The sequence below is a fragment of the Oenanthe melanoleuca genome, chromosome 3 (assembly GCF_029582105.1).
Source record: "Oenanthe melanoleuca isolate GR-GAL-2019-014 chromosome 3, OMel1.0, whole genome shotgun sequence".
Lineage (NCBI taxonomy): Eukaryota > Metazoa > Chordata > Aves > Passeriformes > Muscicapidae > Oenanthe > Oenanthe melanoleuca.
This window is the reverse complement of record NC_079336.1, coordinates 29546453-29573047: the sequence shown is the minus strand read 5'-3', so window position 1 is coordinate 29573047 and position 26595 is coordinate 29546453. Positions and strand designations below refer to the sequence as shown.

General features: G+C 40.9%; 1 protein-coding gene across 5 annotated transcripts in view; it reads left to right on the top strand.

The window, feature by feature from the left end:
• Positions 1–21824, top strand: part of FILIP1 (filamin A interacting protein 1) — a 101959-nt gene extending 80135 nt beyond the window's left edge. For 4 of the 5 annotated variants that reach the window (XM_056487766.1, XM_056487765.1, XM_056487764.1 and 1 more), the window contains 2 exons: positions 4506–7308; positions 12949–18759. In XM_056487766.1, coding sequence (XP_056343741.1) covers positions 4506–7308; positions 12949–13155 — 3010 coding nt within the window. In that variant the 3' untranslated portion in view covers positions 13156–18759. Of the gene's footprint in view, positions 1–4505; positions 7309–12948; positions 18760–21005 lie in introns of those variants that run through there. The other variant, XM_056487768.1, reaches the window with a different exon arrangement.
• The last annotated feature ends 4771 nt before the right edge of the window (positions 21825–26595 follow it).

The window sequence follows — 26595 nt, the reverse complement described above, 5'->3', positions numbered from 1 at the left end:
AGCTTGGCTCTGTTTGCAGAGCAGGGGATTAAAACAGGCCAGCACAGCTGAAACATGGTGCTGAAATGTTGACGTGTATGCAAACCTTGGCAGCAGCTTAGGGCCTTTCAGGGCATCCTCTGGCTTGCCCTGCTTTCCCAGGATTTCCCTGTGTAGGTGAGTGCCCATTTTTATGATAGAGAGGGAAAAGGTTGTTTGAGTGCCTGTGATGTTTTCTCATCTTGATGGAAGTTCAAACAGAAAGGGAGATATACATACACTGGTATAATTTTCAGTAAATGTTTAGGGGGCTATTTGCTTTTGCACACTTTGTTTTAAACACTTGGAAGTGAATTTTTTTGAGGGGAGCCATGATGAAAGAAATGAAGCCACATCTCTGGAGGGACAGATTTGTAGCTATCAGCATCCCATTGCCCTTCTGTTGTTCCATTCATAGCTCAGAGGAGGGAAGGGGAAGCACAAAGACTGTGCAGTGAAACACTTCAGCACCAAACCTGAAGGAAGGAGGAGAGGGAGAGCCTGGTTATTGCCCATCCACTCCTACATTCCTCCTTGCTGGCTACTTCCAGCACACCATCCATGGAAGTTGTTAAAACTAATTCCATAGCTGCTCTTCCTCTAGTCTGATGTCTGCTTTCTCTGCAGCTCAGATGGGTTGTTGAAAGTCTTCAGGCTCCTGCCTCCACAGCAGGGCTGCCAGCAGAGCTCTGCCTGCTGTGGCTGTGGACAGCTGAGGCTGTGGGGATCCAGGACAGGCAGCTCCCTGTGCTGCAGGGACCATGTCAGGGTGCATCAGGAGCTTCCTCACTCCAGCATCCTGCACCATGCCAGTCAGGCATCTTTCTTTATAGAACAAAATCAGAGCAGCATCCTCCTGGGTGTTTGTTTTTAACTGAGGCAGTTAACAGTTTGCACACAGTCATCGTACCTAAGGGTTTGCTGCTAATTTATACAGCACTGCAAGGGGTAATGTGCCTTTCTTGAGTACTGGACCTGTTCCTCAAATACTGTGGGGAAGGAGAGACCACCAGGACCCCCATGGCAGCAAAAGACCATGTGTTCAGGGACTGACTGAGGCTGAATGCTTTGACATGGCACTTGTGGTAACTCGTGGGGAAAAGAGGCGCCACACAGACTGCAGCAGTGCTGTCCACAGAGGGACAGGCAGAATGGTCCCTCTCTCAGCAGGGGACGGGATCACATCTTCATGCTTCCCTACTGTGGTCTAGATGCCAAACCCCTGAGACTCCAACTGATGAATGCAGGGTATCCAGTTGTATCCAAACATTTCTCCCCGTTTCTAAAAAAAAAAACAAACCACAAAACAAGACACCACATGCAGGGACTGGGCTGGTGGGTATCAGATTGTTGGATTATCAGTGTTTTGGCTGCATCTAATGTATCATTATTAAACGTTTTGTTTTGAATTTGATCCTGAATCAAGCAGGTGCTTTCAGCCTCTTGACAGTCCAGAATGCAGTTGCTGTGGCTAACACGTTGAAGACCAGGTGCTGGGAGTCTGAAGGGCTTTTAGTGTTGCATAGGAGCCCCTGTAGGTCTGTGTTTCTGTGTTACTTAGCAAACATTAGCAGCAGCACTCAGATGAGAAGCCTGATAGCAGCAAATGTGCTGTGAAGGTCAAGAGGGGACAACCTCACCTTGCAGTCCTGCTGAAATTCCAGTTTAACCACTGAGGAATGAAAGCTGTGCTAAGATGGAAAAGTGGGAGCAAGCTTAAACTCAGCTTTGTTTTAGTGCCTAGAAGTAACACTGAAAAGGTGTAGATTTTTAAATTACTTTGGCAATTAACACACATATTTGTGTGCTGCCTTCCCATCCCGCCTCCACAGAACCAGATATTAGAAGCAGTTCTTGTAGACATGAACAACAGAAGTATTGTCAAGTATTTTCTCTGAAAATTGGTTTGTCATATCTAAGACATGTAGTTTCCCTGTGCTAAAGCTGAGGTAGAATGAAATCCTGAATGTTGTTTTATTTTCCCAGAGGAGCCAAGCTGGTTATTCCCCACTGCTGGCACTCCTGCAAGGCTGTGACAGGGCTAACACACTTTCTTCTCTTGTTCAGCCTCATGACTGGCATTTTTTTGTCTTAGTTTAACAGGTATTTGCAGTTTTTTTCAGTGGCTTTCTCGGCAGTGTTCCCCAGTAGACTCTCAGGTAATCACCTGGAGCCATGTGTGGCCAGTGCATTATTCTGTACTCAGCTTAGCAGCCTGGCTGGTGTGTACTGCCAGGAGCAACTGCTGGGTGAAAACCACATATGCAGGCCTGGGAATTACAAATCATAGACAGTTTTCTAAGCATCTCTAGGCTTTTGGGTGCCAAGATTATTATTTTTTTTTAAAGCCGTCTTCTGGGGTTTTTTGATTTATATGTGGGACAAGGGAGTCTGGAGACATTCTCCTATGTTTGTGACTTTGGAAGATGGGTCATTTAGAGCACCACCAGGTTTGGCTACACTGTTCTGTCATGGCAAAAAATATTTTTGTGGAAGGGTACATACTAGTCCTTTAAAAATGTAGTCTGGGGGGGATGAGGAAGAGTTCTTGGCTGAAACGTTTGCATGAAGCAGTGTGATAGAGCAGTCAGGGAATATATTGCATGCTAATAAAGTTCCTTCTTCAGTGTGAAAAGTTCATGCTTTGTGAGTGACAGTGGGTCTTTTTTTACCTTTTGACATTCTAACTTGACCAATAATGAGGCATCCACCAGCACGCCTTTTCAGTCCTTTCCAAAGAGCTGCCACAACTAAAGAGACTTTTTTTTTGAGAATAATCTGTGACCCAGCAAGGTTGGCTGCAATGTTTGTTTGTTTTTCTCTCTACCACTGGTTCCTACTATTCTCTTACTCCCACATCCTATCCAAGTCTTGTTTTCAAATGCATTCTTCAGCCTTCTCCTTCCCTACCTACTGCATCCTGTGTTCTGCTTTCTGACTTCCTTCTCTTTTCTTATAGCTTTTCATTCCAGTTCCTTTTGGTTCTGGTCCCCCAGGAACAAGGAGTGAAACATTAACAGTTGCTGAGTAGGGAGTTAGTCTGGCTCTTGCTGGGAGTGTAGAGTTCAGGCTCTGGGAGACATCCTTTGTGTGTGACACTGTGCCCCTTGGCACCACTTCATTGCTGCAGTAGCAGAGAGAAATGTGTATCTGTGCTCCACTTGCTATCATCTACAATCCAACATGAAAGATAAAAATATTGATAAAAATTGATCTTTGCCAAGATACAGATGTTCTGGTTACTGCAAGTTAATTACCAGGCATTAATTGCTCTGCTCTTGCCACCTGGAGGTGCATCTCACTTATAAAAAGGAAGCTGAAAAGCTTCAGACTTAGGGTAAGCAAAGAAAGTGGATTTGAATTATCTCATGTCTTGATAGAGGATATGGGAACTGTAGGTGCTGTGACAGCTGTTTGGAAAAAATATTATTTCACAGTAAATTCAGTGTGCATACCTGTGTCTTTCTAAGTAAGACTGCTGCTTTCACAATAAGGCTCTTAGATTGGCCAGGGGTACATCACTGTGTTATCTGTACCTCTTTGTCAATTGAGGATCACCATCATCATAAATCTGTGCTTAGAAAATGTGCAGGAACTTCCTATGTTGATCTCAACATATCCTGAATATAAATCACAGATATAAAATAGTTTCATTTCTCCATGTTGCATGGGTAAGATGTATGTCTTTATTATCTTTCTGAGGAGACACCTAATTTGGATATACGATGAGCTTTTTTATTTTTTGAAAATACAGGTTTAGAGACCATACAGAGAAGAGCATTTTCCAGATGAGATCAGACCACTAGTCTGATCCTTGTGGTTCACAACATCTACTAAATGGAAATGTAGAGGAAGAAACCTTTTAGCATAATAGTCATTGTGCTGGAAAATTTATCTTCCTGCTAATGTCATATGCCTGTGATGCCCAGATGGTTATCAGTTGTGTGCTACTGTAATCTTCTCTCCTGCTGGTTTATTTGTAACCAGGATTGGTCTGTTTATGTGTGGCTGGATATGGCAATTAGTTTAAATATTTTACCTTATTTTACACATTTTTCTGTGTGCAAGACATAAAGAGGAATCCACCTTGTAAAACAAAATTTGGTATAAATGGATTAGTGAGTAGATAATACCTGTCCTGTTGGCATATTACATACTTTTACCAACAACATCCTAACAGAGAAATAAATGTGAAGAAACTAAAACCTGATGTATTTATTATCTATACACATATAAAATTTTATTGTGTTTGAGATTTCTAGATGATTCTATGTATTTTTCATTTAACTTTTGTAATTCAAAATACTTAGTTTGGGAGTATAACTGTAGTAAGTAGTTATTTCTTGAAGGCTACCATTATTAAAAAAAAAAAAAAAAAAAAAAAGCTAAAACAAAGGTGATTAAAGTGATTTTAGAAATAGAGAGATACACACAGAGACATATATAAATATATATTAGTCTAACACATCTCTCCTGACTTGTTTCAGGTTGAAGAAACTTCTTGAGCAAGAGAAGATCTATCAAGCCCGGAAGGAGAAGGAGCATACAAAGAGAATCAATAAACTAAGAGAAGAACTAGTCAAGCTCAAATCATTTGCACTCATGCTGGTGGATGAAAGACAAATGCATATTGAACAACTTGGTCAACAAAGCCAGAAAATACAGGATTTAACCCAAAAACTAAAGGAAGAAGAAGAAAAGCTTAAACTTATTAGTGCAAAAGCAAAAGAAGATGGACAAAAACTGATGAAATTAGAGGCAGAACTTGAACACAAAACGTCATCATTTTGTCAAGAACATGAGGAGATGACTGCTAAACTGGCTAATCAAGAGTCACATAATAGACAGCTAAGGCTCAAGCTAGTGGGGTTGACTCGCAGAATAGAGGAGCTAGAAGAAACTAACAAAAATCTTCAAAAAGCTGAGGAGGAACTTCAAGAACTGAGAGATAAAATAGCAAAAGGGGAATGTGGGAACTCTAGCTTAATGGCAGAAGTGGAAAACCTCCGAAAACGTGTGCTTGAAATGGAGGGGAAAGATGAAGAGATCACAAAAACTGAATCTCAGTGCAAGGAGCTGAAAAATAAACTGCAAGAGGAAGAGCATCAGAGCAGAGAGTTGAAGCTTGAAGTGGAAAAACTGCAGAAAAGAATGACAGAATTAGAGAAGCTGGAAGAGGCTTTCAGTAAAAGTAAGTTGGAATGCACTCAGCTACACTTAAACTTGGAGAAAGAAAAAAATTTGACTAAGGATTTGATAAATGAGTTGGAAGTGGTGAAGACTCGAGTGAAGGACCTTGAGACATCCGAAAGCAAGTTGGAAAAGGCTGAAATAAGCTTAAAAGATGACCTTACGAAGCTGAAGTCATTTACTGTGATGTTGGTTGATGAGCGAAAAAATATGATGGAAAAAATAAAACAGGAGGAAAAAAAGGTTGAGGGCCTAAACAAGAATTTTAAAGTTGAACAAGGGAAAGTTATGGATGTAACAGAGAAATTGATAGAAGAAAGTAAGAAATTTTTGAAACTGAAATCTGAAATGGAGGAAAAAGTATCTAGTTTGACAAAGGAAAGGGATGTGTTAATTGGCAAACTGAGAAGTGAAGAAGAGAAATCATCTGAATTAAGCTGTAGAGTTGACCTGTTAAAGAAAAGAATTGATGGTATGGAGGAAGTAGAAAGAGAAATTACAAGAGGTCGAACTAGGAAAGGAGCAGAGCATGGTTGTCATGAGGACAACAAGATAAAGGAACTTACCATTGAAATAGAAAGATTGAAAAAACGTCTCAAACAACTGGAAGTGGTTGAAGGAGATTTGATGAAGACTGAAGATGAGTATGATCAGCTAGAGCAGAAATTTAGGACGGAGCAGGATAAAGCTAATTTTCTTTCTCAACAGTTGGAGGAGATGAAACTCCAGATTGCCAAAACGAAAGCAATAGAAAAAGGTGAAGTAGTGAGCCAGGAGGCAGAGCTGAGGCACAGATTTCGTCTGGAGGAGGCCAAAAGCAGAGACTTGAAAGCGGAAGTTCAAGCACTGAAGGAAAAAATCCACGAGCTCATGAACAAAGAAGACCAGCTTTCTCAGCTCCAAGTCGATTATTCAGTTCTACAGCAAAGGTTTATGGAAGAGGAGAACAAAAACAAGAGCATGGGGCAGGAAGTTTTGAACCTGACCAGAGAGCTGGAGCTTTCTAAGCGTTACAGCCGCGCCCTGAGGCCCAGCATGAACGGGAGAAGGATGGTTGATGTTCCCGTCACATCCACCGGCGTGCAGACAGATTCCCTCAGCAATGAAGCAGCAGAAGAAGAAACTCCAGCAGTGTTTATAAGGAAATCCTTCCAGGAGGAGAATCATATCATGAGCAATCTGCGACAGGTGGGTCTGAAAAAACCCATGGAGCGTTCTTCAGTGCTTGAGCGATACCCTCCAGCAGCAAATGAGCTTGCTATGAGGAAATCCTGGATCCCATGGATGAAAAAGAGGGAAGCTGGGGCTCAGACAACTCCTGAGAAAGGAGCCCGAACCCACACTAGTCCAGCACATCCTGGGGAGGTTGTCCTTTCACCAAAGCAGGGTCAACCTCTTCATATTCGGGTGACACCAGACCATGAGAACAGTACAGCGACTTTGGAGATAACCAGTCCATCCGCCGAGGAATTTTTTTCAAGTACCACTGTCATTCCTACACTGGGAAATCAGAAGCCACGAATAACCATCATTCCCTCTCCAAATGTCATGCCACAGAAAGGAAAAGGCAGTGAAAGTCCCATGGGCCCAGAGCGCTGCATGTCTCCAGTCACCATAACGACGTTCTCCAGGGAGAAGTCCCCAGAGGGAGGGAGGGCACCCTTCGCTGACAGACCCACATCGCCAATCCAGATCATGACGGTGTCGACGGCTGCGGCGCCGGCAGAAATCTCCGTCTCTCCGCAGCCACAGGACATGACCATGGGAAGGGCTGTCTTCAAAGTCACGCCAGAAAAGCAAACCGTCCCGACTCCCATCCGCAAGTACAATGCCAACGCCAACATTATTACCACAGAAGACAACAAAATCCACATCCACCTGGGCTCCCAGTTCAAGCGCTCCCCCGGCGCCGCCCCCGACGGCGCGAGCCCCGTGATAACCGTGCGGCCGGTGAGCGTGGCAGAGAAGGAGGTGGTGACCGGCACTGTCCTCCGGTCACCCCGGAGCAGCCTGTCCCCGCGACCTGCAGCCAGCAAGGTGACAAGTACTATCACCATCACGCCTGTCACAACATCTGCCACTCGAGGAACACAATCAGTGGTAAGCAGTGCGGTCTTCATGGCAGGGAGAAGGACACGCCGCAGCGTGGGTTTGGGACACCAGCAGGGAAGGTGGGAGGGCTGAGGAGAAACTCTTGTCTACATTTCTTCCAGGCTCAAGCCTAATCACAAATGTGCCAAATTCATATATTTTTGTACCAGTGTTGGATGCTGGTATACTTTTGGTATTATCTCCTAAAGCAGTTAACTTCCAGAGGAAGTCCCTTCAAAGTTAATTTCATAATGGCAGCCTAGTAAAATTACAAGTGAGAGACAGAGGGACAAAGAATGATGGGGATGAATGAGCAGGAAATTGTATTTTTTTTTAATAGTAATTTCTGAATTTTGAAAATACACTTCATGGTTTTTTTGCCCAGCTGGCAGGTCTTTAGACTCCAATTAAGCAGACTGGCGTTTCTTTGATATATCCCATGATCCCCATATAATTCAGTTAGTATCTGCTATATTACTGAACTTCAAAGGAATAAATAAGCAGTCGTGTTATCATTGCTTACAGCTTCAAGCCTCTTTAGCCAGTGAATAGTAGAGCTCTTTCTGTTCCTCTGAACTTCTCTAAGTGCTGTATTACAATAGAGCTTCCTGTAGCACTTTTTTTTTTTTTTTGCTTTCTCTTTGGGCTTCTGTGGAGGAACCCCAGCTTGTTTTTCATACTGAAAGACTTCTCACCTCTGTCTCTAACCATAGTGGGCAGTATTTATTGATAGTCCTCTCTGTTTGTTATTGAACATACATTTTTATTGCTTTAGTTGGAAATAGCTTGGGAAAGAAGAATTTAACCAAAACAGAAAACCAGCAGTAGTGTATTAGTCCAAAAACTTTCTTAGCTAGACAGAGTCTGCAACAGATGCTTAGGGGAAGATTATTTTGAGTGGGTAAACACACAGTAATGTTTCCCTCAGTGTCTGTTCCCAGCTTTTGGCAATAGGTGGGTATTTCTCTCTGAACCAGAGCCTGTAGCCACATCTTTGTCTTTAATAGACCGTGGCAGAGTTTTCTTCTATTTATTCTTTAATTGTTTTTGAACTCATTTACACTGTTGTTTCCACAACATCAGGGGGCAGTGAATTCAGTTGTGGGCTTGGGAAAAGCTTTTTTGTTTGATACCTTTTATACAATACCTTCATTGGTTACAGCCTTTTTCTTGTACCTTGAGAAATACTAAACAGTCATCCCCTGGTCATTTGTCCATGCTGCTCCAGAGTCAGCAGACCTGCAACATGCCTTGTCAGCCACCTCTTCCCAAGCTGAAATGTTGAAGTGTAGCTAAGATACACTTTCACACTTTTGGGGAGAAGCTGCCACTCCCATTTAAGGCTTCTTTATTATGCAGTGTTTCCCTACATATTAGAGGCAACTGTTCATTTTTTAAAGTCTTGAATTAATTTACAAACCCCTTTGTCTCTCAGAAGCCTGGAAATTGTTTTTTAAAAACTTTTCTTTTTAACTAGATGTCTGTCTCTACTGTGATGATGCAGTGAACCATGGCAGACAAAACTTTTTTTTTTCATTTTTTTTTTCTGGCTAAAAACTGGCTTCTTTCTTCACTTTTCCTCCCTAATTTCGAATGTAAGGAAAATAGTTCAGCCATAAGATTTACTTTATCTTATGCTTCCCTTTGTTTTTTAATGTCCCAGTCAGCTGAGCAGGCAACTTCAAAAAAGCTCAAATGTGTCTTTTCCTCCCCAGCCTCTTGGGAAAAAAAAAGTGTATTCACCATCTGTTTTGCAAATGACAACTTTACAAATACACTTCACTGCCCCTAGTCAGAAAACCCAAGCTGTGATCATTTACTCAGTAACCCTAGACGAAACCAACAGATACAATTTTGAGGGTTTAAGTTAATAAAATCAAACAAGATGAACTGATACACAGCTGCTTTCTTAGCTCACTGGTTTTAATTTTTGTCGTAACTCTCCTCACACAAGATGCTTTGTACAATGTATTAATGCCTTTTCTATGGCAGCCTATGGATTTGGATAGTTTCCATAGAAACAGAAAAAATGGTGTTTAGTCCTCCTTAGCTTGATTAGAGTCAAACTCACTCCCAGGAAAATACTTGGACTATCCCAGCAGACCTAGGGATATGATTTTTTTATTGCAAATGGACCACAGAGACCAGAGGATATGGAGACCAAAACGAGCCTGCTTGTTAATCTTCCCTTAGCACACTGGCCCAAATTTCTGTTCCCAGGACAGTTCATACAGTTTGCAGAAAAAATCCCATAGAATAAACCAAAGTATTCTTTGTGAAAAAAAACCAAAATAGTGGTGCCTACATCCTGTTTGATTTAGGCCTTACATTTGATTATAGGATTGCTGGTGAATGTAGATCTTCTTTGGCTACCAGAGTGGGTGTCAGTCCTGTAATCACTTAATCCCTGTGCTCCCCACCTCCTGCAAGCCTGGCATTGAGTGCCAGCTGTTCATGCTGCCAGGGAACACAGTGGCTCCAGTGCCACACAGATCTGCAGGGCAGAGGGAATCCTGGCTGCAGAGCCAGCCCTGTGGCACAGCACCCGCCGTGATGCTGAGCATCCTGTGACCAGGGCAGGACTGCTGGGTGCAGAGCCAAAGGGACAAGTGTTTGTGCAGCTGTAAGCACTTAGTTTGAGACTGACACCTAAATGTAGCTCTGTGTAGGTGTCCCTTGTGTGCTCTGAGGTGCTGCTGGAGCTCCTGGCTCTGCTGACTGTATTGACTAGATCTCAAGTCCCATCCTTTCAGGATTAAGTTACCTAAACGTATTTTATTTTAGCACCATTTTCAGCCCTGTCAAGTAGTCTATCTACCTTCCAGCTGCTTTATCAGAAGTTTTGGGTCTCCTTATGTCATCTGTCTTGTGTACCAGCCCTGTGTACATTGCTTGAGAAGCCCAGGGCATTTCAAATTGCTCAAGGTGTCTGTTGGTCACTGATCTGAACCATTTCTGTTCAGGGCAAGCTGGGGCCTGATCAGATTGAGAACAAATGCTGAAAAACTACTTTTGTAATTAAAATATTCCAGAAGCCAGTGTGTGCATGAAAGCATTATCTTTGTGTGTCAATAAAATATACCAAGCAGGATCTGTTACAAACTACTCAAACATGCTACAGGTTCTGTATGTTCACTTTGCTTTTCTTCCTTTAATGGGACTGCCCAGCCTTACTGCAGCTTGGCAGGTTAATACACCTGTGTCTGCAGTGACAGCTGATTATGACTGCACCATAGCAGCTGCAGGTGTTCATCTCACTCTCAGTAATGCCTGTGTAACCTCACTGGGTCCCTGTTCCAGCACCATGCCTTGCCTTGCCACCTCAGATCCAGCTTGCATCACCCCGTGTCCAGAAGGGGCCACATCTCAGGCACTCCATTCCAGCTGAGTAAGGGCTGGTTTCTGGTTGGAGCCACATTCCTGGATCAACCAGAAGACAGCAGCCTACAGACAAGCAGGGCTGGAAGGAATGGTTCCGAGTTCTTGGAAGAAAGGATGGAGAGACAGGCAGTTGTGTGGGCTCTCTGCCACAGGTGCTGCAGATGCAGACTGGCTGTGTTCTCTGCTTGCTGCCCCTTCCCGTGCCAAGGGGAGGTGGCTGGGGAGGCACCTTTGTGCCATCTCACTTGGCAAACACAAAATGCTTTTGCAGCTGCCTGGGAAGCAGGCATTAGCTTCCATGTGATCAACACGTTAGTATGCTGGAATGAAGGCAACTAAGAAATTTAAAGCAAGTTAGAGTTCTTTTCAAAGTGCTTTTGAGTGATTTAGGCTTGAAATGAGTAACTTGAAAGTGCCCAAATCCTTAGTTAATAATTTACATGTGAATAAAGCTGAAGAAATGCCTGAGATTCCAGCTACTCCATTTGATTGCCTCATGTTTACACACTGTGGAACTCTTTCAGGGAGTACAAGATGTTTGTCATTTGGGTTCCCTGGGATGTTGACATATTTTCCAAGGCTGATGGAATGCATTTGCATGTTTTGCCCTACAGAATTGTATGGGCCTAACTTGTTTTGACATCTACATGTGAGTTCCATATTAGCCTTTAGACTGCTATTGTAAATGTTGCTTTTAGTTATTGAAAATGGCTTCCTTCCTGTCAGGCAGACAGCATTGAAGTTTTCCAATTGTGATTTTTTTTAGAGCGTACACATGGGGTTTTGAACTGTTCTTAGAAGATTAAGGAATGGTTTTCCTTTGCATGCTCAGGATGCAGACAGAAAGCTCTGATGCCACTGGCTGAAAATCATTTGTAGAGCACTTTTAAGTAAAAGTAACAAATGCATGTTGCAGCTGACATGAGCCTCCAATCCATCTATTTCAGCAGCTTAGTTTTATTTTGCTTATATGTCATAAGTTGCAGAGTTTAGTCTTTTAGCAGGTGTGTCCAGCTACGATTCCAGGATCTTGGGAGAATTGTTTTCTCTTGTGAGATGAAAGTCTTTATCCATACACTGAACAGAAATGTCAGTCACATATGAAATTCAGCCGTGACAGTGAAGTTGTCACCATTGTGATTTGTGTCTGTATTGCACACTGCAGAAGATTAAGCCCATTTTCCTTTTAGAATTGTCATGTTTATAAGTATTTTCTTTAAGCCATCATTCATATGGCTTGACCTTGAAGAGCATGTGCATCGTTATCTGGCCAAGAGAGACAGAAAATAGCAGTTGGCCCTTTTGAGTCTTTTTATCCTATCCAGGTACTCCTTGTGCATTTATATGGTGAGATTTGGTTGCTAAAGCATATGTGCTGATTGCAGTTTTCAAAGCTTTGGCCTGGGCTCCAGAAGGGCACAGGAGCTGTGTTGGGTCTGCCAGCCCCAAGCCAATCACTTAGGCTGTTCTTTGTTTTTTTTAATTCTGAAGTCGTCAAACTTGGGGATAAGTGTGTTGCTAGGCTGTTGTCCAGGGCAGAAGGCTGGCAGAGATAGTAAAATGACCATGTCACTCTGTCTTGAGATATCCTTGGAAATCTGGGTTAGCAGCTTCACCCTCACCAGAGTTTCTCAAGTCGTGATTAGGGCTTGGAGGGGGAGAGTCCTTGAGCCTTTTCCCACATCCCTCCTGCCACAGGCACAGGAAAAGGAAATACAAATCTTTATCTCTTTCTCTCCCAGCCCCCTGCTCTGCCCAGTGCAGAAATAAGTGCCCCCAGCCACGAGCTCAGCATACTTTGGGAAGTAAAATCCAATTTTATTTAAAATTTGGCAGTTACCCTGGGTTCATCATTAGCCTCACCTGACTATGTGTTCTGAGGGCCTGTGCTAGTGTCTATATAAGATGCTAATATTGTACCTGTCTTGACAGCCAAGGCAAGGTTGTAGTAGCCTCCAAGGGCATCCTGCACTGTGTCATGCAGTAGAATGGGAGATTTGCACAAGTTCCCACCCTTATGACATCTTGATTCAAAACACTGGACCTAAGCTCTGGGAAACTTGTTTGATCCCAGCTGTGCCTTTGGCCCTTCTCTAGCAATATGTGCCACAGCCAGATTTCAAGTGTGACTATTACTTTGCAAATAGGTATGATTTGGGATACTGTTGTTTGAGAGGTAAAAGAGGAACCAAAGAAAAGTACAAGATGAGCATGTGTGACAAGAAATCCTTGATTCACGGCATTTTTCTCTGTCTCTTTGTTTTGCAGACAGGACAGGACGGGTCATCCCCGAGACCTACACCCACCCGCATTCCTGTGTCAAAAGGTATGAAAGCAGGAAAGCCAGTAGTGGCAGCCCCAGGAGCAGGAAATGTGGCAAAACTCGAGCCTCGTGCTGAGACTCAGTCTATGAAAATAGAACTGAAGAAATCTTCAGCCAGCAGCTCTGCCTCCCTGGCAGGGGGTCAGGGCTGATGGCAGTGGCTCAGGGGGTACGTTCTGCAGGTTTTACTGCTGCCATGGAAGTCAGCTCCCCTGTCTGTGTAGTTGTTCACGTTTGCCTGTACTAACAAAGCCCTGCAGCTGCCACTTAACAACGAACTAATAAGTGTGTGCACTGACTACTTAAATAACAAAATTATTTAGTTTTCTTACTCAAGTTAAAAAAAAAACAAAAACAAAAAAAAAACTGTCAAAAAGACAATTTTATGCCAGGAAGATTTTTCAGTCTAGGAAGTGAGAATGGGGTAACTGCACTAGGTTATTAATCTAGTTCAGGTTAGGAATTCTTAATGATAGACTTGGTCACTTTTTAGTAGATCAAAGGAAGTTTGGTCACTTTTACTAGCTTGTTTTCCACCTTAAGGGGTCACTTTCCACCTTTGCTGCTGCACGGTCTGCTTTCCTTCCTGCCTTGATCACATTTCTGAAATGCCACATGGGCTAGGGAAGCAATGCCAGAAGACTTGCCATGCACATGTGAGGTCCTGTTTTAATGAAAGCCAGTTCCTCCTGTGTGGGAGGGGAGGAGAAGAAGGATGGGCACCGTGTGACCATGTGGCCTTCCCTCTAGGAGCCTCCCATCAAAATCACCATTTTTCAGCCCTGAGATGCTTTCTCAAGATAGTTACTAAATTCAAGGGCATAGGGATGTTGCACAATGTTTGGCAGCAACTTAATTCTTCCAGGGGGAGTTAACACTTGTAGACAACACTTAGAACCAGGTCCCTGACTTACACACACTGGAATTCTGCGAGCTCAGGGCTCAGGTGAAGGCTTGTAAGCCAGAAGGTGTTTAGTCTTCAGCAAAAGCTTGAGAAACCCTATCTGGCAAAAATTAATACAATCCATTTGTGCCTGCTCCAAAGACCAGTAAAGGCTATGAAGCAACTCATTCCATTGACTGACTAAGTTCCAGTTTTCCTGGTTGGGTCTTACATTTAAACCTTACTTGCCAAGCACCTTTATGTCTTAGAGGGTACAGTCAGCACATACTGCTGATGGCAGGAATTGCTACCTAAAGGCACAGCTCAGGTACAGACAGTGAAAGACAGAGGGTTTGGTAGGGAAATTACTCTCAGTTTTCAGTTATTTAAAATATTTTGACATAAAATGCAGACTGCCTTACAATACCATGGTCATCCATCGTTTTTCCTTCCCTTTTTGTGATTTCCTCATCTGTATGTTTGCATTTTTTAAGCATGTTTTAAGGAATTTTTCCAGCATGGAAGTAGTGTGGATACTGATGATTGTTATGATTGTTTATTTAATAACAGTGGCGTTATTAAAGTGCATTTCTATTAAGCAATCAATTCTCACAGAAGAGGCACAACCAAAAGAATGAAGCTGAGCAGACCAATAAATGATGGGTTTAAGGTTGTATATGCTTCAACCACCTCACCAAGCTGTGAAGGGCCCAGTGGTTAAAACAGAAAACAAGGTGGGAAGACCACCAATAAATTATAAGTAAAATTCACAGAAAGGAAAATGCACCAGTGGTTGAACTGTGAAATTTGGCCTGGGAGAAGATACTTGATGGAAGACTCTGTCACTGAAGGTCAACAAAATTGTATTCAATCCAAGCAATGTTTAGTTTTCCATCTGCTTTGCCATTGCTCTAGAATTTCAGATCCAGACACACAACAATTATCTTACTGTAAAGCTAGCATTTTTTTATCCACATGAAGGGCATTTTTCTTTGCTACATAAGAAAAAGTAGTTTGTTTTTTTTTATATATGTGTAGCACCTAAAATGCCTGTTAATTTTAAGGTTCTAGTTCCTATGAGATCAAAAAATCAGATTATTATTAGTAGCATTTTTTCATAACTCCTATCCCCAGTACTTCAGATAAAACTTAGAAACTGGAATTAGCAAGAAATGTGAGTTATTATATCAGAAATACATCAGATCCTCTCAAGTAATTATTATCATTTAAAAGCCTCAGTATGTCAACAAATTGTTGCTGAGATCTTACTGTTCATATTGTAACACAGGCATTTTAACAGATATTTAAATGGAAAAAAGGGTTTTTTTTTCTGGATATTCACTCTAAATCCTGTTACTGAAGGAAGCTGTAAGGTCAAACCAGTCAAATAATATTGCAAACATGATCCCCAAGCTAATGTGGCTTGATACAGCTGCCTTAAGCTTTCCATGTGTCAAAGAAACTTAGTTAACTGTCACCATACTCAGTGTTCTATGTATGGCTGTGGTTGAAAATCTTGTTTTTGTTTGAGGTCTAAGAAACGAATTCACCTGAAGAAACAAGGCAGCCTCACAGTACCTGAAATCTAGGGCACACAAATTGGCACAGCTGGAGCCAGAGCTGCAGGTACATGCTGGGAGCTGCTGCTCTAGAGTCAGTAGGATTTGATGAGAGAGACTTTAGAAATTCCAGAGAGGTCAGACTTAGGATCCTGATATTTTTCTCCAGGGGCTGCACAACTAAAAGAGACTTTTGCTCTGTAGCAGAAGTCTAGAAAGTTGGAATTGGGCAGCTGGTTAAACTGTTAGCTAAAAACAGGTATTTAGTTACACTCAAAACTTTTGACATCTGCTTTAATTGACCTAATATTCTTGTTTCCTAAAGGTAGAAGAAGTCCAGAAGTCTTAAAAGTTCAAGCCTTACTATTTGTGTTACATTGAAATTTCCTCTGAATCTGAAGACAGTTAGTTAAGTTTAGTGACTAGTAAGATTCTCCATTCAGTAGGTCAGCTCCAAAAGGCAATTTAAACAACCAAGTTTAAAAACAGAGCCCAATCCCAAGAGGCATCATGAAGACCTTCTTGATGTTCTTCCACAGCCCTTGTCTAGTCAGTGTTTCTACTCTGACTTAAATATAGCACTGCACCTCTGTACCTCACTGATCCTTAATGCAGGTATTCTGGTATTTCCTCTGAGCCTTTTAAGTTCAAGCCATGATTTCATGGTCACTTAAAGTCAGGCTTTAACTCCACACTGGACTGAAAAGCTGTAGTCCTGTCTTTGTCACCTCCAGCCAAGGAAGTACTCACTGACTATGTGGCTGTCCTCTGAGCTGGCACAAGTGTTTGAACTTAACTGGGGAACTGATCTGAATTAAAAGGAATGTGGCAAAAAAGCATAAAGGCTGGCTTTAACAAAGCTTAGTACCAGGCTCACAGGCCAGAAAAAGAAAGAAGGAGGGCGTAGCAAACCAGTTGGTGTTTTAAAGTGACTGTAGGATCATGAATGCCTTCTAGCAGATCAAACACTACACAAAAGCAGGGGTAGTGCTGCTTATTGTCAAAAGCTTTTGATTGAAACCTTTTCTCAAAGGTAGGAGACAGGTTCCCCTTCTCAACAGTATGAGGTGACTCAAACCACATCAGCTGCAGGCAGGCTCACTAGTGGCACTGGCAGCTGAGGAGGAAGAAGGTGGCATTCTCATTCCCTCCTGGAAAGACTGAGCCGTTCTGCATGGAACGCTTCAGTGCTCACTGAGCAGAAACAAGAGAGTGGTTGAGGGGGTCAGGATATTGAACTAGGAGGGAGCCTCCCCAAAAAAACCAAAATCTGTGTCTCTGTTCCAAAGGCTGCCCTTGAACCTGGAGCTTTTGAAAAGGGGACTTATAAGATGAAGTGTCTGTGTTCATCCATCCTTCCACCTCTCCTTCCCTGATGAATAACACTGAACACACCAACCAATTTCATCCAAACCTGACAAAGCAATAGGGGTCTCCAGAGTAAGAAGTTTTTCCAGTTTAATGAAAAGGATGGCAAAGAAGGAGGAGCAAGACCTTAGCAGTGCTTCACTGTGTGGAAGAGTAGGGTGTGAACTCATCTTCATACAGCATCAAAGAATGAACACAAGAGGGATGTCAGAAATGCCACAACAACAAGCTTTCTTCAGACCTCAGATTTTACTAGGCACCAAAGAATCAAACTTTGACACATCAGTCCAAAGGAAAATATTTATTTACAGGGCTTCCATGTATTCTGCATTACAGAATTATAATGTGTAAATTAAGCCTTCCTAAGTGATCATCTGGGATCACTCATCCTCATGCTTTCTCTCTCTTACCTTTCTTCACAGTCATTTTGTTTGGGTTTTATTTTGTTGCTTTTGTTTTGTTTTTTTGGTTTTTTTTTTGTAATGAAGAAGTGGAACAATTTCAGTAGCAAAATAATGCACTCAGAATCATAATGATAGTTACAATGCCTTGTCAGGAACAAAGATGACTGATCTTTGTACATTTAACCATATTCAGTGTCAGCTGGAGAGAAGCCCTGTTTTGCTGATGACATGGCCATATAAGCAGTTGTGATAACTCAAGCCCAGCAATAGTAACATATGGCTTTGCACCAGCAGTAAGGTGGAGAGGGGGAAGAGCAGGGAAAACACCAACCCATTCATGAGCAGCACACATAGACTGAGAAGGTGCACCCTCAGTTCTCCAGATGATCTCTCTGATTTTAAATCCAGTTCCTGACAAATTTTCTGCTGTGTTCCCTAAGTTAGATCCCATCACCAGACTTACTGCTCTATAGGGGTATTGCTAATGCAGTCATTAGTAGATCAATAAATTTGATTAAGTGTGACTAAAAAGGAGCACGGAGCTTCAGCTGTAATGCCTGGGGGGATTTGTCTTGGATTAATAAACATCCTGAGCAAATGGTAGAAGAAAAATAGAGATTTTGATTTGCTTAACTCACTTTTTTACTTTTGTGACACCCACTAGTGTGATTTTTCAAAAACCAAACACTTAGTGATTCTTTGTAATGCGCCTGTAGAGTACACGTCACTGTATTTAAACCTCAAACCACTTACAGCACACAGTAATTACCACCATGGGAGCAATCTCTAAAGCCACATTAATGTGTTGATCTGTGCCAACAGAATGCCAAGTCATGTGTCCCTGCTTGAAATATGCCACACAGATTCTAAAATATGCTCTGCATATTCAGCATTTCTGATCAGATGTGGAAGAGCAGGTCTTTAAATGAAGTAAGCTACTGTCCTGCTGGGTTTCAGGTACTTGGCATAAGCTGCAACAGTCAGGACAATTTTCAGACCAATTATGTGTTCCCATCACACATCAGTGGCCAATTTCACTGAGTTGCTTTGAAACACGTAGTTTGCTGGCGGGAGTTTTTGTGAGCTCATCTTTTGAACTTGTTTTCATTTAGGGGAATGGTTTTCTCCCCTGTGTCAGTGTGAGTTATCCTCTTTCTCTTAATTTTGCTGGAGCCCTCTTGGGCAAAATGATATGCAATATTTCTCATTATATATATTAACTTCACTTTGAATCTTGCTCCCTACACATTGCTCTTACCTTGGCTTTTTTTTTTTTTCCTTAAAATATAACCAGGGTTAACTACTGTCAGGTGCAGAGCTATCAGCTCTCAGGTATGAAACACTCAGGTGTGAATGGTTCTCCAAACAAAAAACCTCTCTTTGGGATTTTAAAAATAAAAATACTGATGTATGATTCTCTTCTGTTGCTTGGTGTGCATTGTCTGTGGTACATTCATTTTTGTATTATCTGGTGATAGTTGTATATATTGTAAGGAGAAATTAAACTTTATATGTTAAAATGTCACTTGATGTGCTTCATTATATGAAAACTGTTTCCTTGAGAAGTTCTGCCTTACATCAGTAGGACTGAAAGCAGAATTAGCTGGTTTACATTAACTTCATTTTCTTTGTCTGTCATTAAAATAAATTGTTTTGTTTAAGTGAATACATAGCTCCTTGAAATATTCCCATCTAGAACCCTAGAAAAATTTATGTAATCATATCCTTCCAAATATAATCATATTTCTACAGATAGTGACCCAAAAGAACTCTGACAAAATCTGTCCTACTCTAAATTTAGCTTAGTAACTGTTCAGACACCTCTTTTAGTAACTACATGTGTGTGTGCACATAATATATATATATGTACATAAGCATTTCAAATACAATACAACTGAGACAAAGTTAGAGTGTGTGTTCTCTAGGTGTGTGAGAAATGAATGAAAGACAAATATCAGTGTAAATTATTTTTTTTTAAATTACTTTTTCTCCCACTCTTTTCTGCTCAGTTACTGTTTGGGTCTGTAGGAGAAAGGTGTCTGATTCTTACACCAGCTGTAGTTTTGCTGTTCATTCAGTGACTTAGCCTTAACAAGGAGAGTGATATTTTTCTGCTGCCCAATTTTTTATAATTTTCTGCCTAAACTCCTTATTAAATGTGCAGAGTGAATATTAAGAAAATAATTTTTTCTTTAAAAAATAATATTTTTAATATTAAGAAAATAATTTGTAAATGTAGCTTTTAACATCATATTCCACAAGAGCTTCAAGTTAGAACAGCACTGCTGTAAGGTAAAATCATACAATAATTTCTAGTTCTTTCACATTCACTACTCAATGTGATAGAACTAGTGTACATTTCTTGTTGAAAATCAATTGATATTGATAAATTTAAGGGAAAACAAACACTTTCAATTCGGGAAATTCTGTTATTTCATTCACCTTAACGTATTTTATTGGACGTTGCCTCAGCCCTGCTCTTGCTTCACCACGTAGGAAAAGCAGCACTGGGATCTGCCATCTAGTGGCAAAGTTCTGGCAGTAAGAATACATGGAAAATATTTTCATTTTTCTTTCTTCTTATAATGTAACCTCATGAAACACCTTGCAAATATTAGTTAGGAAGCAGATAAAGGCAGAAGTCAAGAAAATGTAAAAGGCAAAAACTATATGAATAGTGCCATTTCTTGGGTGACATAAATTTTAAAAATTCTTCAGACTAGAAGAAAAGAAGGTAACAAAAGTAATTTGAATTAGGATGAATATTTCTGAAAATGTATAACTGTATGCTTTAATTAGTACAGTAACATTATTTGAAATGCATAAAATACACCTTTTCAGAGAAAAATGTTAATTGACAGTTAAATTCTTATATTAAAAACCTTGCCTGTAAGAGCTGTATATACAGGTAGAAGAACAGAAGACAAGGCCATTAGTACTTAAGCAGAGCTCAGGGATTAATCAGGGTCAGAGACCTCTGATACTACATACAGGACAAAATTAAATCCAGCCTTTTAAAGAAAATACCAACACATAGTTTTGCATGCTGTGGCTGAAATTTATCCCCATTAAAGTCAGTAGCAAAATTGAAGAAGACTTGTTGAATAAACACAGCATAGGTTTCTAAGCCAAGTTTAAATTAAAAAATGTGAAATGACCCCATACCTCTTCCTCATCCCTATTTATGAATTGTCACCAGATTTAGGATGAAGTTGCTTAGACAGTATTATATACTATAAATAAATAAATAAATAAACACATACTATATATACTATATATACTATAGTATACTATATAGTATACTATATATATATAGTATATAATATATACTATATAGTGTGTGCATGTGTATATATATATATATATATGTATGTATGTATGTATATATATATGTATATATATGTATATATACTATATATTATATACTATATATACTAGACACCCAACTCCACCACTCTACCTAGTCTGGGTGTGGAACTGGAGCTTTGGTGTCCTTTGCTTTAATCCATTCACCTGAATCACTTAAAATCCTTTTCCCCTGTGGACAACCAAATGAAGGTCTTGACATTGGAGTGGAAGCCAAGGCACTCTGAGCCCTCGACAGGCACTAATTTAGTTTCCCTTTGTAGCATTGGCTAGGCCAGTTTTATCAAGCAGTGATGTGAGAGTAAGTGTGTGAGACTCTTTTAGAGAAATGCCTTGCTCTGCCATTGTAATTGTTCTTTAAAGTAAGCTGCAATGCGTTTGTAGTTCCATAAACCCGAATGTTTTGCTCTCTTTTCTTTTAGAGAGTGTCATCATTCACCAGTTACGTGTGAACTCTAGATGAGTTACCTGCTAGAGCTCTCTGTGTGCACTACCCTCCATGCCTGTGGATGGATCACTGGAGAAGCTCTCTGCCATCAACACCAGGGTCACTTGTGCTACTGATTATTTGTGGAAGTATTAGCGCTTCCATTAGGTTTTATATATATTTTTTTTCCTTGGTAGAGCTTTAAAAAGGAATGGCCTTGCTGGTATTTTAAAAGTATGTAATCCAAGAGAGAGCAGCAGTCTTTCTGCCAGCTGAATTTCACTTCTAATTGCAAAGCCTAAGGCACGTGCTTGATTTTGTTTGATATTTGCCATATAATTTATTTTTATAATACACTTTGTAAAGTAGCTGTGCCAAAGTTGCAATTCCTGTTGCTTATGACAAATTTATTTGTAGAATACACTGTCAAATTTGCAATTTGATATTTTTGTAATAGAGAGTATGTGAAGAAAGAAAAATGTAACTTCAACAATGTTTTCTGTTTAAATAGAAAAGTATACAGTACATTTTTTTGCCACCATGAGATTCTGTGAGAATAAATACTCTGAAGACTGCTGTATGGAATTTGTTGCAGAATATTTCTTGCACTGTGTGATGGTTTGGCATAAAATGAAGCATTAAAGTCCAATGCCTTGAAGTACAACCAGATTTACTCATTTTAAACAATGTAAGCCAGTTTTTAAAGCTGTGATTTTTTTTTCTATATAAAGTATGTTTTTACTTCTGCCTGTACCAAAAAAGTTGGTTTTCATTACACTGTAACTAATAAATTTTCACAACTATGCAAATGTAATCAGGTGTTTGCATTTCAACTCCAGTTTCTTAAGGTAGGCAGTGCTCATCTATGTATTTGTTTATGGGGTCAGAATATGGGTTTGCAAGTTCGTTTTTCTAATTGGTGTCTCATACAGTGTCACAGTGATGTACAGGGTGAAACTGGTTCATAGAATCATAGAATGGTTTGGGCTGGAAGGCCTTTAAGATCACGTAGCTCCAGTTCCCCTGCCATAGGCAGGGACACCTTCCACTAGATCAGGTTTCTCAAAGGCCCCACCCAACTTAACACTTCCAGGAAAGCCGTTCAACAGTTTCTCTGGGCATTTTGTTCCAGTGTCTCACCATCCTCACAGTGAAGATTTTTTTCCCAATATCCAATCTAAACCTACTGCCTTTCATTTGAAGCCATTCTTTGTCCTGTCACTACATGCTCAAGCAAATCTCTCCATCTTTCTAGCAGGCTCAGAAGTCAAGATACAGAGATGGATCAGTCACCAAGCCCTTAATGACTTAATTGTTTCTAACCTCGTGTTTTCACAGCACTGGCAGAGATGCTCGACTGGTACTGTCAGAATCTTTAGTCCTGGACTAAAGGACACCAGGCACTCTGCCACCTGCTGGGGGTCCCCTTCTACACTGGTGGCTGTAGCTTCTCAAATAGCATCCAGAGAGTTCTGTGGCACCTATGCTTAGGATGATTTTTGAATGAATGATAAATAAAGCTGCATGCAATCCAGGAAGGGTCCTTTTTTCCTTTTACATTTCATACCAAATGATTTTTAATCTAAGTCATTGGCACATGCTTAAAATACTGCAGATTTTTAACTGCAGAAGCTACTGGGAGAAATTACATTTTTGGAAAGGAAAACAGTGTTTGCTTGCAGGAGATGTGCTGTGAGATGCCAGAAAGAGAGCATTAATGCAGCATCCCACTGGGATGGTTAGTTGGTCCATCTTTGAAGCTGGAATATCACACTGCTCCATAGTCAATTTGGTCTTCATGGGAGCCACGGGAGCAGTTTTTCCTTTTACATTTGAGTTCTGCAGCAAATGCTGACACTCTAGAGAAGCAGGATATTCTGGGACCTGTATGAACTTGGAGTTGATCTCCATCGTGAAAAGCTTACTAATACAGCTATACTGAGGAATCAAAATCAAAATTAATCGAAATTAAATGCTACTTATCCTGGCAGAAGAGTAATTTTGTTAGTGTAGCTTATACTTAGCTGGTACACTATGTTTTTTAAGGAGTGGGGTTTTTTTGTACAGCAGACAATGTATGCCAGTAACATAGCTGTGTCTGTAGATCATATTTTAGTGCAAGCTAAGAAGAATTTCAGCTTTTAGAGAGCAATACAGCTGAGGTGAATAAAGTTTAGTGTGTGCCACATTTCAGTTTACTGTGCAGCAGACTGAGCATTGTAGTGACACAGATCTTCTATTTTCAATACATTACTTGGGAATCAAAATTTATCTCTGTGAAGATCTACACTGAGCTCAGCTGGACTGAAATTCCTGGCTATTTGAAAGTGATGGTGACATGCCTGAAATAAACTTCATCTTTTAAATATGAGTAGTACACAAGTAAAATCTTACTCCAAAATTGAGTCTAGATTTAAAAGGTCCCAGTTGAAGTTGGAAGATATTTTTCCTTGCCTAAATTTTAATATAAAGCCAATTCAGTATGAGTGTAAGATTATGATTCATAAACAAATACAGAAACATTTATGGTTTTGCACTTACATTGTAAGTTTTTAAGCTTCCCAAAACAAAACTTTGTTTAAAGAATACATACATTCATGATGTATTGAAATAATTTGTATTTTAAAATATTTTTGATGAACTGCAACACTTTTGAGTAAGAGACCAGTGATTTCATCTTGTATTTATGTTCCTGGTCAATTTTTTACATTACCTAACTTGGATGTGAATCTAAGACAAATATGTAAAAAAAGTGCATTAGCCATATAACTAGCCAGTATTTTGGGGACACTCAGGAATAAATCTGTTAATGTAGACTAAAGATGTGATTAATTTCTACAAGTACTGTAATTTTAAAGGAGGTAATTGTGAAGTGCTTTCACACTAAGATAATGTAGAGGCTATAGATATCAGTAGCTTTTGAGCAATAGAAAACCAGTGGAAGATTTATTTTTCCCTTAGAGATCTCTTACTGTCTAAAGAGGACTGAAAGACCTGTGTAGTGTAATTATAGTGACAAAATATAAAGTTTCAATATATGAAAAAATCTTAAATGCTTAGATTTCTATAGATAAACTCTACAGCCTGTGAGTTTTCTTTTTGTCTTGTTGTGAAATATAATTGGACAACTTTAACATGCCCACTTTTGCCAGTCCTCTCACACCTGAGAGCATCAGGTCCCAGCTTCCCAATATTGCCCCTTGGTTATCCTGCTGCCAGAGAAATTTCTTCCATCTCTCACCACAGGTTTACAAGCAGTCTTGTTCCTTTGGGATCCCAGGTTGCATTTCCCTGGATTCTCTGTGAGGCTGTGGGAATAAAAGTTTCTATAGCTGAAGGTAATAATTGCAAAAAGAAAATAACAAAGGAAAGGATGGTACTAGCGACAAGGGGCTTATCTAGGGGGAATGGCAGCAAAAGTTGGGGTCCACAAGATAGTGGAAAAGATAAATTAGGAATGAAATATAGTTTTAGCACAGATACCACAAGGAATATGATTAACTTATGTACCCTATATAATTACTTAGGCACCGGATTAACACTTACATTTTAGATGTTTTTATATATATCTGAATTTCCTATGCTGTCTATGTCAAAGAAGCCTTTTGTGTCTCCAGAGTGAACATTTGCACGTCATGTGCTCCCCCCAGTGGTCTTCAGTGATGCTCTCAGTGCTCCAGAGAACTAAAAGGCATTTATTTTCTAAAACTAGAGCCAGCTAAAAGAACTTCATATTGGACTACATGCTTATAAAGTTATTTAATTAAATAGTTCTAATTAATTTTTTCCTTGAAATCAAGTAAATACATAAATACTTGCTGAATGTGGATTTTGGCAGCATAGAGTGACTTCATAGGAAGGACTAGAGTCCTCACAAAATAGACTTTATTGCAGAAGTGCCATTAAAGTGAAAAACATGGACCTTCAATGTTGCATTAGCTCGAGCAATGCCTGCTAAAGCAGGTATTCTGGGATACAAGTACATACTCCCACACTGTATTCCACAACATGACTGCTTCTCTACAGGAAGAGTTTTAACCACTGCAACAGGCAGCCCTGGGGGGTGGTAGAGTCCCTGTTCCTGCAGGTGTTTAGGAAAAGACTGTAAATGGTACCCAGTGCCATGGTGTAGTGGCATGGTGGTGTTCAGTCAAAGGTTGGACTCAATGACCTCAGAGGTCTTTCCCAGCCTAATTGATTCTGTGATTCTGTTTAGTGCAGTCAGATTATTCCTTACAGGAAAACAACATCCATATGTGTAAGTATCTAAAGGGTGGGTGTCGAGTCAGAGGGAGCCAGACTCTTCTCAGTGGTGCCAACCAACAGAACAACAGGCAGGAGGCAGAAACTGATGCACAGGGAGTTCCACCTGAATATGATGAAGAACTTTAGTGTGTGGGTGACTGAGCACTAGAACAGATTTCTCAGAGAGGCTGTAGTGTGTCCCTGACTGGAGATATTAAAAAAACATCTGGATGCAGTCCTGTGCCACATGCTCTGGGATAACCCTGAGCAGGGGGTTGGACCAGATGTCCCACTGTGGTCCCTCCAGCCTCACCCACTCTGTGATTCTGTATTCACAGATACACTCACACCTCCTGACAGCAGAGCAGGAATACAGAGCAGAACAGCTCCCAAAAGTGGTGGTTGGCACACACGGCTCCATTCAGAGAAGTGTAATAGTAACTCTCGTGCATTATTACATCTCTGCAGTGGCACTGATCCTATTCACGAGGGTAGGAAGCCCAAGCTGACTTCTGGTTTTTGCCCCAAAGGCCGCTGCCTTGGGCCAACACTGCTCCTCATGCCAGCAGGGAGGATGAAGGGCAGGGACCCTCCTGGAGCACTGAGCGGGCGACAAGGCTGCAGGCCCGGGTTTTACCCCAGCCCTGGGCACGAGGGGCAGGACCCTGCCCTAAGGGCACACGGAACACGTCCTGTGGGGAGCAGCTGAGGAACTGGGGGTGCTTGGCCTCAAGGAAAGGAGGCTTTGGGAAGGGCCACCCTTTGCTCCATAATTCCCTGAGAAAAGGCTGGGGTGAGCTGGGGAGGGCCTGTTCTGCTTGCCTGCAGTGAGGACGAGACGAAATGGCCTCACCTGAGACAGGGAGATTCAAACTAAGCATAAGAAAACATTCACTGTGTTATAAATACATATTATGGTATTGGCTTTTCACAAATATTGGGGTGGATACTAGATGTGTGGTGTTGAAATGGTTTATAAGATATACTTTTCTTTAGGAGTAGCATAGGCTGATGCAGTGTCTTTGTAGCAGAACTGCCTGCTTGGTTGGATAATTCCCAGTGAAAACACCTGCTACTGATATACCAGCACTGATCGTCTGTAGAAAATGAAGACCAAACTAAGACTGATATGAAAAATAAATTTAAACCACAGCCAAGAAACACGCATGCTCTAAAAAAGCTGGACTCAAGGAGTGGCCATGTAAATCAGTTCCTGGAATGTGGAAAACAGTTTATAGAAAAGTTTGAAAATTTATGACAGGTCTATGAATATGCAAGGAGCTGATGAATTGAAGGGGTGTCTCCAAAACAGCAGCTGTGCTCTTGGCTGAATGCCAAGC